Raw genomic sequence first — 14,376 nt, 5'->3', positions numbered from 1 at the left:
TACTGTACATAGATAAATACTATGTCATTTGGTGCATATAAGTTAAATACTAGAATTGCCTACAATGCCTTTAAATATAATGCAGTTTTCCTATTTATCCCTTGCTTTTCTCTTCTTTATTGTAGTTCCATGTTTCCCATTTCTGATTCTTTTGTATTTGAAGTCTTTCTTTCTGGCTGAATTTTTTTTTCTTTGACAGGGAAACTTTGGACTATTTTTGACTATTACATTCCTGGGAGTTCTCATTTTGGAATTTCTTTCAGAAGATCTCTGGGGGGTTCTTTCTATTTTCACTTTAATATCTGGTTCTAAAATATCTGTTCTGTTTTCATTCATTACTTCTTGGTATCTAAGCTTTTGGAGGAGAGTTAGGGCAGGGGACTGGGAATAGATGGCTTTTAAGAAGTTTGATGATTCTTAAAGTATCTCTAGTTGATCAGTTTTGAGATCAGCTCTTCTGATCTTGTTTACAATTGCATACTTTCTCTCCTGTCTTTTAAATTGTTTATTTTTTTTTCCTCATGGTCACCGATTTCAACTTGGTTCAATTAAATTTCATGAATTCTTACTTTATGGTAGTGAGTGGGAGAAGTGTTCATGGGACCTCTTCCATATATGCAAATGATGTGATCTCTGGTGTGGGGTTTGTTACCAAATGATGGCAGGCACCAAAAGTTGGGATTCGGTCATGTGGAGAATTCATAATGGCCTTTCTCATTGACAAAAGGCAGATTAAAATAGGTTAAAGACAAAATGAGGGGAAACAATAGACACTAGGAATGGTAAATATGAAATACAGTGGGAGAGTTTATGAAAGACAAGTTCCTCAGTGGAACTCACAATTTCCCAATAGAAAAGGAGCATCCTATGAGTTTGGGGCATGCCCTTAGCCAGCAGGCTAAATCCTGAAAGGAACTTAGCACCCTAAAAGAGTTAGCTACAAGGAGGAAAAGGGGTTGGGAAGCATAGTAGTTAGGGGAGATACCACGTGGCATGGCAGGGAAGGAGGGGAGAAAAACATTACAAGGCAGAATGCCATGGTGGGCTGACCCAAAGGAAAGTAGCAGCCACGGGATGGCCCACAAGTGTGTTTTATAGAGAAAATTTAACCTCAGAGACATGACTGGGATTTCTGATCAGGGCATGTCAAGGTGAAACTGCTGGAGACCTCTACAGAGGGTGGGTCTCAGGGATTTGATATAACTTGGATTTTAGACTGGACCACCTCCTCAAAGGATGATACCATAATGCTAAACTGATCCCTCAGAACCTTCTGCCTGCTTGCCTCTTTAGTTTCTCTTGGTCTAAAACAAAATTCAGGATCTTACTCCAAGCTCAAATATTTGGGATAGATTTTTGTTTGTTTGTAATCAATATGCCAGTAACTTTTTGAACTTTGATGTAATTGTAATAGGTTACATCAACTGTAACCATGCTAAGTACTAAGTATATGTAAACTAGATAACTATTGTCTCATCAATTCCACTGAGTTAACACCTTGTTTCAAGTATACTTCTCCAAAGTTCCACCCTCTACAATGGGATGTGTATATTTGTTGGGCACTGCATCACATTTTTGACATCTTCTTTGCTTCTTGACATCAATGAGACCCTCATTTCCTATTTGCCTTTTTAAAAAAATCACTGCAACTGCCAAAAGCCCAGCTTCACAAGAATAAGAAAGTTCAAACTCATCAACTGGGATAACAGATATGTGTTATGGGCCAGAACTCTGAACTTGAAACAAGGTACTTACTCAGTGGAATTGAGGAGACAATGGTTATCTAGTTTAGCATGGTTCAGTATGATTGATTTAATCTTACAACAAATAATGGTTTCCTAGTGATATAATGATTGATTTATACTCAGTGTAGAACATATAAGCTAGGAACTTTTAGCCAGGATTCATTCAGAGAAGCTCACAGAGGGCAGAGAAGACAGGTGGGAACTCAAGCTCTTAGAACCAAGGAGACAGATAAGTCTCCAAGAAAGCTAACCAGGCCCCAGGAAAGGAGACAAGACTTTCAAAGAGATAATAAAGGATTTGGACTTTAACGCCTGGCTACTTGTGTGGTGATTACTGAACTGAAATGAAGACTGCTCCCAGAGACCCCAAGAAAACCGAATCAGAGAACATTACAGATATCATCATGACCAATCAGCTGATATGATTTTGAGAAATTCAAACATTAACTTTTATGACTATATCAATCACATTTTTTAGAAATTTCTCTATGCCTTATTTCATGGATTTGACTTGCCACTGTAGAAAGAGGCAGTTTAGGGAATTAAAATGGGAGGAAAAATTCACAAACTTGACCCTCAAGGATAGCTATGCCAGAATTACAATATATCCTAAATATAACTCCATCTCTGATAGAAAAAGCAATACCACTACTTAAAGAAGTAGTGAGAAAGCCATAAAAGATTGACAGGCCCAGAAGAAATTAAGTACCAAGATTAAGGACAGTCATTAGAACTGAACTTATACTTAGGCTTGTGGTGACTTTTGGGGGAGAATGGTGTTACATCACAGAATTATAGTAATATAGTCCAGGGGTTTTTAACCTAGGGTCTTTGAATTAAAAACAACAACAACAAAAAAAAAAAAACCCTTAAAACTCTATTTTAGTATAACTGATTTCCTTTGTGATCTTATGTATCCTATTTTATGTATATAAAAACCATTCTGAAAAGAAGTCTATAGGCTTCACTAGGTTGCCAAAGAGTTCCATGACATGGGAAAGATTAAGAACATCAAATGCAGTTTTGTTGATTTATTTTAGAACTGGGAAAACTGCTATAACAAATGAGAATGTGTGGATTGAATAACTGATAATTTTATTTACTTAAATATATTTAAATATGATACATCAGGCAGTAGTAGTTTTACAAATTTAATAATCAAAAGCTAGACAACAGATCAAAGAGTCAGTGTTGAACATATTTCAAATCAAATTCTAAAAATTAAAATATTTCACAAGAGTTGCAGTTAGCAAAGGTTTAGTCCATTTTCCTTAATAGTTGCATAGTAACCAACACTCCATTGCAAATTATCCATTTTGTTTCTAATTAAAAAATCTCCAAGTAGGCTCTTTCTCCAGTCCTTCACCCCATAAGCATCCTGTGGCAGTGGACAATTATTAATGTCCCAATGAAACCATTCCTGGCAGCTTATTTAATGGCATAAATAAAAGTGGGCTTGTTTCACTCTTGCTAAGTGAAGTAGGTGACTCATTTTTACTAATGCTTGGAAAGTGACATCAACTTGACAAAGCAGCATGCTGTTTACAAAAACCCCAAAAGGTAGGAGTTTGGGGAAGGATAAACATTGTATCAAGGTTTTTCTCTGCCAAGGAGCCCATGGGGGCCCTTTTTGTCCCTCAGAAAAAATCGACAGTTCCTTGTGCACATTGGTTTTCCATTTGCACATGTCCTGGTGTGAAAAGGGCATCTGTCTTCACAGCTGTTAATGAAAAAGAAAATAGGAGCCATGATTACTCAGGATAGAAGTCTATAATCAAAGGAATCATATCCCAACTAATCGAAGCTTCTTGCTGCATAATTTTCAACAATATCTTTGACTGGTTTTTTCTAACTTTTATTTTTCATTATGCATTTGTCAAGTACTTATCTAAAATATTAATAGCTAAACTTTGAATAGGCAGAGGTATAATTTAGAAACAATATATTCTAGCTGTCTGGTCTATTCATTTTTATCATTTGTTATTTCATGATATGAACCAATTAGTTCTTTTTCCCTCAAAAAAAGTTTGGAAGAACCAAGGCACTTGTATACCTGGAATCAAGCAGTGGCTTTTCAAGTTTTTTAATTATCAATTATCTATTTCATCAAACCTAGTCTATGCTGCAGATTCAGAATTAAAAATATATTGGATAAAGCTTTCTAGGTTTCTCAATTAAATACAATGCCATAGGGGTCTGAGAATTCATTCCCAGGGCTAAGATCCTCATTACTGTTTGCCATAAGTGATGCTCTAATAATGTATACAAATCTGTTTATAATGATAGAAAGATTGAGAAAAAAATTGACTCATTTCATATGACTCAATCCAAAGAGCTATTACTTAAAAAACTAATGATAACACATTTTATTATATAATGCACTTTCTCTGAAATTAGCAGTCTTAGAGAATTTCCTAATACCCTGTGAGGTTAAATGATTTGCCCAGGGTTGCCAGGATATGCAATCAATGTATGAAGGGTTTGAACTCATGTCATCCTAGTTTCTTCTACCCACTATTCAATGGCTACCTCTCAGTTACTGAGAAAAAAATAATTCAAAAAATACTAATCAATAAAAAGGACAGTTATTTTAAAGACTACTTAGCAAAAACATAGCAGCCATGAAATGTACTCACCTGCAGGTGTCTGGATGGAATATTTTTTGCTTCTGACAACAACTCTCTAAACTTTCTCGGCATTCAAAGCAACTACAGTTCTCTGGGTTCTGAACGAGATCCTCAGGACAAGGCATTTTACAGACACATTCACAGTGGTCCTCATCAAACTTTCTATGAGGCCCACAAATAGCCAGTTCCTGAAGATGGGAGTGCTCTAAACAGGAAGAAAAAGAGGTAGATAGAATATTATAGTGTGAGTTCCTTGGTTCTCTCCCCACTACCCCCATGAAATAAACCCCCCTTATAAAATAAACATTGTGATCTTAAATTAACTAATGGAAATGGTTTCAGTTTTGAAATGGAAAGACCTGAATTCAAATTCCTGCACAGATCCTTATTACTTATTGGTACTTACTCTCCACTCCAATCCATCTTTCACTCAGCTGTGAAAGTGATTTTCCAAAAGATGACATCTGACCATGTCATCCCAGTACTAAATAAGCAAATAAACTCCTCTCTTTGGCATTCAAAACTCTTCATAACCTGGTCCTTTACTATCTTTCCAGCTTTTTTTTAATCCTTGATTCCCTTCTGAGCATTCCAGGAGCCATCAACACTCACATACTTGCTGTTCTTTGCAGGTATGATACACCATTTCTCACCACTGTGCTTTTGCACTGTTGGTTTCCCCATTCTTACAATGCTTCCCTCCTTCTTTAAGATTTAACTTAAGTGTTAACTTTCTTCAGGAAATCTTTTCTAATCTATTCCTCCCCCCCCCAACACCTCCAACTATTAGTGTTTTTCTAAAATTATTTCCAAATGTTCTATATATATTTTATATATACTTACTGATTTCTGTTTTTTCCCCCATTAGAATGCAAATTCCTTAAGGACCTTTCTTTGTAGTTGTGGGTACATAAATACTTAATAAAATGCTTGTCATCTGCTTATTAATTATATAAACAACAAATAAATGAAAAAATTGGAAAAGATAAAGATTCTTTTTCCTCTTCAGATTAGGTGAGCCATCACATTTACATTTGGACTCTACCATCACAATTTTAGATCTAAGTCTGGGGGGAGAAGGGGAAGTAGCCCTGAAAAAAAGAAATTCACCAAAGATTTAAAGATCAGCTAGATTATTTACTTCCTCCTATAAAAAGCAGAAACTTAAATTTTTTATTTTGTATCGCTATCATCTCAAGTAGTACCTGATACATGGTGCTTAATAAATTCATGTTGATTGATTAGATGAATTGTAGAGGCAGTAAGTCCATGTTAAAAGTGACCTAATTGTGAGGGCATTGAAGAATCTTTTTTCCAGAGAGTGGAAAGAGGTGAAATCTCTGATATTATTGTTATCTTTTTTAAAAAAGTGACTGGGATAATGTAAAAATCAGTTAACCATTTTCTTGCTTTCCCATTGTTGTAATAGTATTATAATATTATTTAATATTATAATAATATTTAGAAAAATCTGAACATACACTTTATTAGTATTCTTCTTGAACCTATGAAAACAAGAGAGCTTTTGTGCAGCATATTCTATATGTCCATAGCTTTACAATTACATAATTGATTGGAAGATATGGAGAATACAAGAAGCCATAGTGTTTGGGTTTGGGTTTGGAGGGCTTGGACTATTAGATTCTTCAGTCATTTTAAGGATCACATGTAAAACAGTGAAAATGAGAGCAGATCTATCCAATAAGCAGTTATAAAGCATTAATTTGGTGCAAAATACTGTAGGTAAGTACTGAGGATACAATGACAATAATGACAATCAAAAAGCAGTTGTTACTCCCAAATTGCTTACATGTACTGAAGGACTACAACATGTAGTAGATAATTATATGAAATAGATAAATTTATACAAATTTTTGTTGTTTAGAAATTTTTCAGTCTCATCTGACTCTTCACAACCACATCTGGAATTTTCTTGGCAAAGATACTAGAGTGGTTGGTCATTTCCTTCTCCAGCTCATTTTATAGGTGAGAAAACTGAGGCAAATAGGGTTAAGTGACTTGCTTAGGGTTACACAGTAAGTGTCTGAGGTCAGATTTGAACTCAGAGAGATGAGTTTTCTTAAATTCAGGCCTAGTACTTTATGCACTATGGCACCAACTTAGCTATCCCTATGGATAAATATGTACAAAATAATTTGAAGGGAACATAGTAAGCATTAACAGATAAGGGAATCAGGGAAGACTCTCTATGTAAATGGCATACAAAGTTAATCTTGATTTTCTAAGAAGCAAAGGGAATAATCCAGGCATGGCAAAGCCTATAAAGGAAAGGAGAGAGGAGAGTACCAAGCGGACCTTTTCATTTTCAGTCTTTTCAGTTCATTTTTTCTTTTATATTTATATATATGTACTATGCCAAATTTGGAAGAATTAGAAAACCTACTTAACACACTACCCTCTGCTTTCTAAAAGCTCATTCTTTTGGGGGGACAACAACATAAATAGTAATATTTTTATCATCATAATTATCAAGGCACAAATAACTTGACAGTTAATTTGCTGATCATTTTGGATTTCTAAGGCAAGACATCTTTAAGGTGAATCTTTGCTATTCTTATGGAAGTTATTGATAAAATACAGTCCTTAAATTGTATATTTTTTCTTTCTTCTATGGTACATTTTCTTTGGGAATACAAACTCCAAACACATACATTTGGTATTAATTAATCAACAAATATTTACGAAGAAGCAAGGGTGTATAGAGTATTATGCCAAACCTGAAAGATGTGAATTTTATAGTCAAATGTTTTAGGCCAAAAATCTTAGAATCATAGTTTTTGTCCCATGAAGATGGCCCACATCATGTTATTCCTAATTCCCAGTATCAATATTTTACATTTAATTTAACTTTCTACATAATTATTGCTGTTTCCTATTTTTTTTTCTTATGTTTTTACAAGCTATTGGCAAGTTTTAGCATGATAGAGTGGAGGGAAACCAGGAAGGCAAGAATGTTCTATATGCCTCTTGAGATGAGCAAATCTGTCTCAGTGAAATGTGATCGATAGTGCTTGATTTTGAAACATTCTTCATGGGACAATACTTTCCAATATCAGACTTTTTAAAAGGACCCTTTAAACTATCTGCAAGCTGAAGAAACAAAGAAAAAGAAGTTTGTATGGTTACTGATGTCATCATTACCTTCCATCCCATTGAGAGGACTCTCTTCCTGTGTGACACACTTACATTTATTGCTATCCCATGTCAATTCACCCAGACAGACTTTCTTGGTGTTGGGACAACTATGAAAAACAAAACAAAATAAAACAAAACAAAGCAATGAATTAGTTTTTGATGTTTAGAGCAATTTTCATTCAAATACAAAATATTTTACATATTAAACAATTTGTCTTTAGACAATATTTCATCATTAGAAAAAATTTCTGTTGTAGGAACTATAAAAAATAAACTACTTGAGCATAGGAACTGGTATGTGGGGGTTGTGTATGTGGTGTGTGTGTGTGTGTGTGTGCGTGTGCGTGTGCGTGCGTGTTTGTCTGCATGTCTATGTATGCCTCTGCATCTCCCTTTGTATTCCAATATCTGGTATAATTTCTGGAATTTCATGGGTGTTTCATAAATGCTTTTTGAATGAATGAACTGCATACAGTTAATATTTTATATTGGGGCTCTTTAGCTCACCTAGAATAAAAGGACAGAGGTTATTTACACGCCCAGTCCCCTGCTTCTCAGCGAAGAAGCTTTGAACTGCTCTGTTTTTAATCAGGACTGGTTTGAGCTCCTTGATCAGATTTGTGACTCTCCACTTGCACAGGCTTATTATGGTGCCAGACTGAAGTAAATACTCAGTGAGCTTTAGTCCTACTGTAGCTCAAAACTCCTGAGCTTAAGCTGTCTACTAGCCTCAACCTGCTCAGTAGAAGGGATTATAGGAATGTATGTAACATGCCTTCCTGGCCCCCTAGTCTGCCCTAGGCCCAACAGAGTACCTTTGACCACTAACCTTTGAAGTGTCAACTCTACCCTGCTTGCTTCCTCTGAGGCCTTCAAAGGTCTCTGGCCATGATCTCTTGAATCTATAGCTTAATAACCAGTAGCACACTCAAGAATAGCCACGTGTAATCTTAAAAGCCTTTATTATACCTACTCACATAATGCCCTGACTTGATGTCCTGACTTGTTGGTTCCCTAGGGAACACCTGGTCAGAAGACCTACGTGTTCACTACCAAAATCCTTACCTCTTTCGGCTCTCCATCTCGGCTTGGCCACCCAGGTTAGGGAGCCAGGTTAAAGAGAGCGACTGCTGCCTGCAGTGGGCTTATAAAGGGCCTGTGAGGTTGCACACACAGCCAATCAGTGAGAGAGTCGTCACCCATTAAAAAGCTATCTCAATATGGCCAAGATCCCACCCACAGGGCAGTCCTAATATCCACAGAGATTACTTCCAGGCCACTCAATCTCCTGTTGCGCTGTGGCGCCACCCATTTAAAGAGCCCTTACAAATGTACCATCATGTTGTACTAAAGAACAATTCTGTATTTAGAAGTGATTCATATGGAGAATAGTCTGGAAATAAAAGAATTGGGTTTTTTTTAATGATAAGGCCAAAAATTGCTACAGGGAATCCCTATGAACTAGAAGATATTTGTGATCTTTGATATTGCATAAATGTTTTTTTTTTTTAAGTAATTGAGTTTTCTCCATAATGAATATGAAGAGAAATAAAAATAATGCATTCTTTCTTAAAGAAATCAAATGATGACACAAATACAATTAAGTGCTTTTAAGGAAAATATCAAACATTTTCTAAAATTTTAAAAAATTCCAAATGTGCAAAAATAAATAGAATGGAGATTTTAGTTTTTAATTTTGGACAAAAGATACTCCTACTTCATCTGATCTTCTGTTTTGAATTCATGATCATGGAGTTATTCTGATTTGGGTTGTATGTAAAAATGCTGGGTCACATAATCAAGGTCTTAAATATTATGAGATCCATTTCAAACAATGTTTGGCAATTTTTATATATTTGCATTATCACTGCTATGGGAAAGAAGATAAAGAAATGTTTGTCAAATATATAGAAAAAGAAGCATAAGGCTTAAAATGTTACAAAGAGATATCACAAAAGGTAGTAGATAGACCCTGAACCACACTGTTAGAGATCAGTTTTCTTAAATCTTTTCTTAAATCTTTTGTTTTGCATTCAGAGACCATCATCATTACAGTTCTAAATAGAGTTCATATACATGAATAAAATAAAGAAAAATCATATAATTATATCAATGGAGGCAGATAAAGTTTTTAATACAATACCTATTTATGTTTTTAAGATTCTATAAAGAATAAGAATAAATGTACATTTCTTGGAAACATAGCTAAGAGCAAACATTATCTGTAATAGAGAAATGCCAGAATTCTTTCCAGTAAGATTAAGGATAAAGCAAGTCCATTGTAAAACTTGCATTATTTACTCTGCTTCTAGAAATACTAGATATAGTCAGAAGACAGGAAAAAGGAACTGAGGAAATAAACATAAGCAAAAAGAAATAAAATTATCATTTTTTGCAGGTAATATTAAAGATTATCTAGAAAATCTTAGAAATTTTACCAAAATTAATTGAAAGTGATTTCAATAAAGTAATAGTTTATAAAATAAACCCACCAAGTCATTAGCATTTCTGTGTACTACCAGCAAAATCTAACAGAGACAGAAAAAAAAATTCCATTAAAAATTCCTACAGAATATTAAAATATCTGGGTAGGGGGTTCACTTACCAACTCACACAGGAATTATAAATGTAACTACAAAACACTCTTTATAGAAATAAAAAAAAGGATTAAATAATTTTAGAGAAGTTAATTGCTCATTTGGGGACTATGTTAATATAATAATGACAATGTCACTTTAATTTAGGAAGGTAGTACCATTATCAATTAAACTATAAGTGTTACTGATATAATAGGACTCTTTGGTCCCCTGATTTTTTGTGGGGAGCTTGGATAAGAAAATTCTAAATCTCCTGATTCTGGCTCACCACACCCCTCTCCCCCTTTCACCTGACCTTGAGAACTCCTAAAATAACCCCCCTCCCTTTAACCTGGCTTTAGGGAAACTCCTAAAATAATCATAACCCATAGATGATCTGGAGATTACTCCCTCAATTCATCTGGAACTGGATCCTTAGTCCTGGACCACAGAAGGCAAAATAAAATTGAGCTCTGTCTCCCAAATCTTTGATACTTTCCTAATCTAGATTCTAGCCCACTGAGAACTGGTTAGTGTCACAATAAACCCCTTTTTGCCAACCTCAACTTGAAAATTGGCACTGTGAATTCTTTGGCAAAACCTGCAACACCAGCCTGGGATCCCCCCAAACGCTGTTAGGGTGTCTCCTCAACATTATTTTATAAGACTAGTTAAAATAATAATAAAATTCATTTGTAGAACAAAAGGTTAGGCACCTCAAAGGAAAATCATAAAAAAAAAAAAGTGAGAAAGAGGACCTAAGAGTAACAGATTTCAAAATATATACTACACAATAGTAATATCAAAACAATTAAGAGATACAATAGTTGATAAATAGAATAAATTCCCAAAGGTACAAATCCAAATGTTCCTCACTTTCTTCACCTATAAAATTAGCAGATTGGATTCAATGTCCTCTAAAATCCCTTCCAATTCTAAATCTATGATTATTTAATCCTAGCATGGTGCTCAATAAACCCAAGGATGGCAAGTACTGGGGTAAAGGTCTCATTATTAAACAAAAACTAATAGGCAATTAAAATAAAGTCAAGTAGAAATTAAATTTAGACCAACATATTTTGGTATATTGCAAAATAAGATCCAAAATTATGTTTGGCCTAGAAAAGGTCAGAATGGAAGAAGATACCTATGGCAACTACAGATAAAAGCATTTTTGACCAAACTAAAGATGATGAGGAGAGGGAATAAAATTGAAAGTTTTGATGAAGAGAAGCACTTAACTGACAAAAAATTCTTCAAATTTCTCTGATAATAATCTGATAAACAAAATTTGTATGAAATTGATAGTAATATACAAGAATTAATCCCAATGTATAACTGGTCAAAATATATGAATAGGTGGTTCTCAATGGAAGAAATTCAATCTATTAATCATAAAAAAAAAGCTTTTCTTCCTCCTTCACTCCCTACTTTTCTCCCTCCCTCCTTCCTTTCTCCCTTTCCTCCCTCTTTCCATCCATCCTTACTTCTATCCTTTCTAGATATGATCATAGAAATATTTTGTTCACAATTTTCAAGTTGTTACTTATTACTGCTAAAATTAAATACAAAATTCTTAGCCTAGTATCGATGTAATAGAACTGTGTCCCCTGATCTTTGTGGAGGATGGGCAACCTGGCTGGGGGAAATTCCTAAAAATTATTCCCACCTACCTGAATCTCCCTTGGGAAAGCTACTTGGTTTCCCATGGGAAACTCCCATTTCCTAATTAATCTGAAAATCACTTTGGTCTGGGAAACAATCACCACCCTTTATTAATTTGAAAATTAGCCTTTAATCTCTCCCTAACCCCAAATCATAGAAAGTTAATAAAAGACAAGATTCTGTACCCAAACCTTTGCTAATTCCTATTTGGAACTGGCTTCCACTGGATTACTTCTCAGTAAAAATAAACTTTTTTTTTTTTAGCCAAAATCCTCGCTTGGAGACAGTTATTTGTTGAATTCAAATCACAGATGCCATGTCCATGATGTCCATGGTGATGTCAAACTCTGTGTCTACAATGGGCCCTTTCCTCAACTTCCCTCATTTCTATTAAGGTCATCTTGCCTATCTTTGCCACCTGTGTGAGTTTGGGTAAGATAGTTTAGTTCTTGAGGTTTCAGTTTCCTCAACTGACTTTTTCCTGACTACAATTCCTTTCAGTTTTCATTCTATAAGCATATGATTCATGCAGTCACTGAAACCTACATTTTTGTCTCTCTTTTTTTACACTCCCTTTTTTCTCCTCCACAGATTCTATAGTTTAGTCATTTTGACCTTCACATCATTTATTGCATCTGGCCCATTCTTTCCACTCACAAAGCTTCTATCCTAGTTCAGACCATCATCATCTCTCTACAAAACTATTTCAAAAGCCTCCAAATGAGCCTCTGCTGCTTCTTATTCCTTTGAATTCATACTCCAAAAAAGCTGCTAAACTGTTATTTTTAAGAACTAGATATGATCAGAGAAATACGTTGTTCACAATTTTCAAATTGTTACTTATTGCCTTTAGAATAAAATACAAAATTCTTAGCCTGGTATTATGCAGCCTGTTAAACTATGATTGCTATATTTCATGCCTTTTTTGTCTTTATGACTCTTCTTCTTATATGTATGTAGACATATGTGTTTCTTGGAATTTTTTAGTAGCAAGTGCATTCCTTCTGGGAACATAAATGGCCTATAGAATCACAGAATTCAAGAACTGGAAGATCCTTCTGTGGCTGTCTAGTCCAATTAATACACAAGAGGAGTCCTGACATACCTGACAAATCATGCAACCTCTTCTTGAAGACCTTCAAGGGGAGAGAACTTCAAGGTTTATAAGCAGTCCATTCCATTTGGGACAACTTACATTTTTAGGAACTTTTAAAATTTTTTAATATTTTATTTTCTCCAGTTACATGTAAAACAGGTTTTTAGCTTTGTTTTTAAAACTTTGAATTCCAGATTCTCTCCCTTCTTCCCCATCTTCAAGTTCCATTAAGAAGGCACATGTGAAGTTATACAAAATATTTCCATAAAAATCATGTTGTGAAAGAAAACATACATCTCCCCCCAAAACCCCTCAAAAATAAAGTTTAAAAAAAAGAGTATGCTTCCATCTATAGTCAGACACAATCAGTTCTTTCTCTGAGCATGGATAGCATTTTTCTTCATAAGGCCTTCAGTTGTCTTGAATAATATTGCTGAGAATAGCAGTCATTCACAGATAATCATCCCATAACATTGCTATTACTTTATACACAGTACATTTCACTCTGCTTTGCAGGGTTTTCTGAGAGTATCCTGCTCATTTCCTATATATCAATAATATTCCATCATAATCACATACCACAGTTTATTCAACCATTCTCCAATTGATGGGCATCCCCTGAATTTCCAGTTCTTTGCCCTGAGAAGAAGCTGCTATAAGTAGTTTTGTACAGATAAGTCCTTTTCCTTTTAAAAAAAAATCTCTTTTGGGATTCATACCTAGAAGTGGTATTGTTAGGTCAAAGGATATGCATGATTTTGTAGTCCTCTGGGCACTTTTGATCACTTATCAATTGGGAAATGGTTTTTATTATTTTTAAAAATAAATTCGACTCAGTTCTTTAGTAAGTTTTTCTTGACAAATATGCTTAAATTAGCCTGAGACTTCCACCCATTTTTCCTGTTTTTTCCACTCAGAGGCCAAACATAATACCTCCTCTACATGATATCCCTTCAAGTTCTTGAAACAGATTTATGTTCTTTTTGCATCTTCTCCAGATTAAGCATGCTCAATTCCTTCAACCAGTTTCTTCAACCAGACTCTAGGCTTCACAACAATTGAACATTTCTGAACATTTCCCAACTTATCACTGTTCTTAAGCCACAGTATCCTGAATTTAACTCAAATTCCAAAAAGGTCTGACGGGACAATACAATGAACTATCACTTCTTTATTGCTAGGTGGTATAGTGGATAGAGCATTGCCTTCGAATCAAAAAAATTCATTTTTATGAGTTCAAATCCAGTCCCAGATACTTGCTAGCTATGCAACTCTGAGTAAATCATTTAGCCCTAAAAAGGAAAAAGCCACTCCAGTACCTCTATCACGAAAACCTCAAAAATGGAGTCATGAAGAGTTAGATGTGACTGAAACAACAACATATTTCTTAAGGTGATTCAACATTATATTAATTTGTTTGTTTGTTTGGCTATCACATAGCACTCATCTCTCAGAGCTGTTATAAAGAACAAATTAAGTAATTATTGTAAAATAGCATAATATCTAGTGTA

The 14,376-nt window shown here is 34.7% G+C and overlaps 1 protein-coding gene across 1 annotated transcript in view; it reads right to left on the bottom strand.

Moving 5' to 3' along the window:
• Positions 1-2,825: 2,825 nt before the first annotated feature.
• The window catches only part of VEGFD (vascular endothelial growth factor D), a 52,272-nt gene continuing 40,721 nt past the window's right edge, over positions 2,826-14,376 (bottom strand). Inside the window, exons 5-7 of the mRNA XM_074299939.1 lie at positions 7,535-7,635; positions 4,382-4,577; positions 2,826-3,465 (exon numbers count right to left, since the gene is read on the bottom strand). Of these exons, the coding sequence (XP_074156040.1) occupies positions 3,336-3,465; positions 4,382-4,577; positions 7,535-7,635 (427 nt within the window). The 3' untranslated portion in view covers positions 2,826-3,335. The remainder of the gene's footprint in view (positions 3,466-4,381; positions 4,578-7,534; positions 7,636-14,376) is intronic.

Source organism: Sminthopsis crassicaudata, chromosome 3 (assembly GCF_048593235.1).
Source record: "Sminthopsis crassicaudata isolate SCR6 chromosome 3, ASM4859323v1, whole genome shotgun sequence".
Classification (NCBI taxonomy): domain Eukaryota; kingdom Metazoa; phylum Chordata; class Mammalia; order Dasyuromorphia; family Dasyuridae; genus Sminthopsis; species Sminthopsis crassicaudata.
This window is presented reverse-complemented; position numbering and strand designations above follow the sequence as displayed.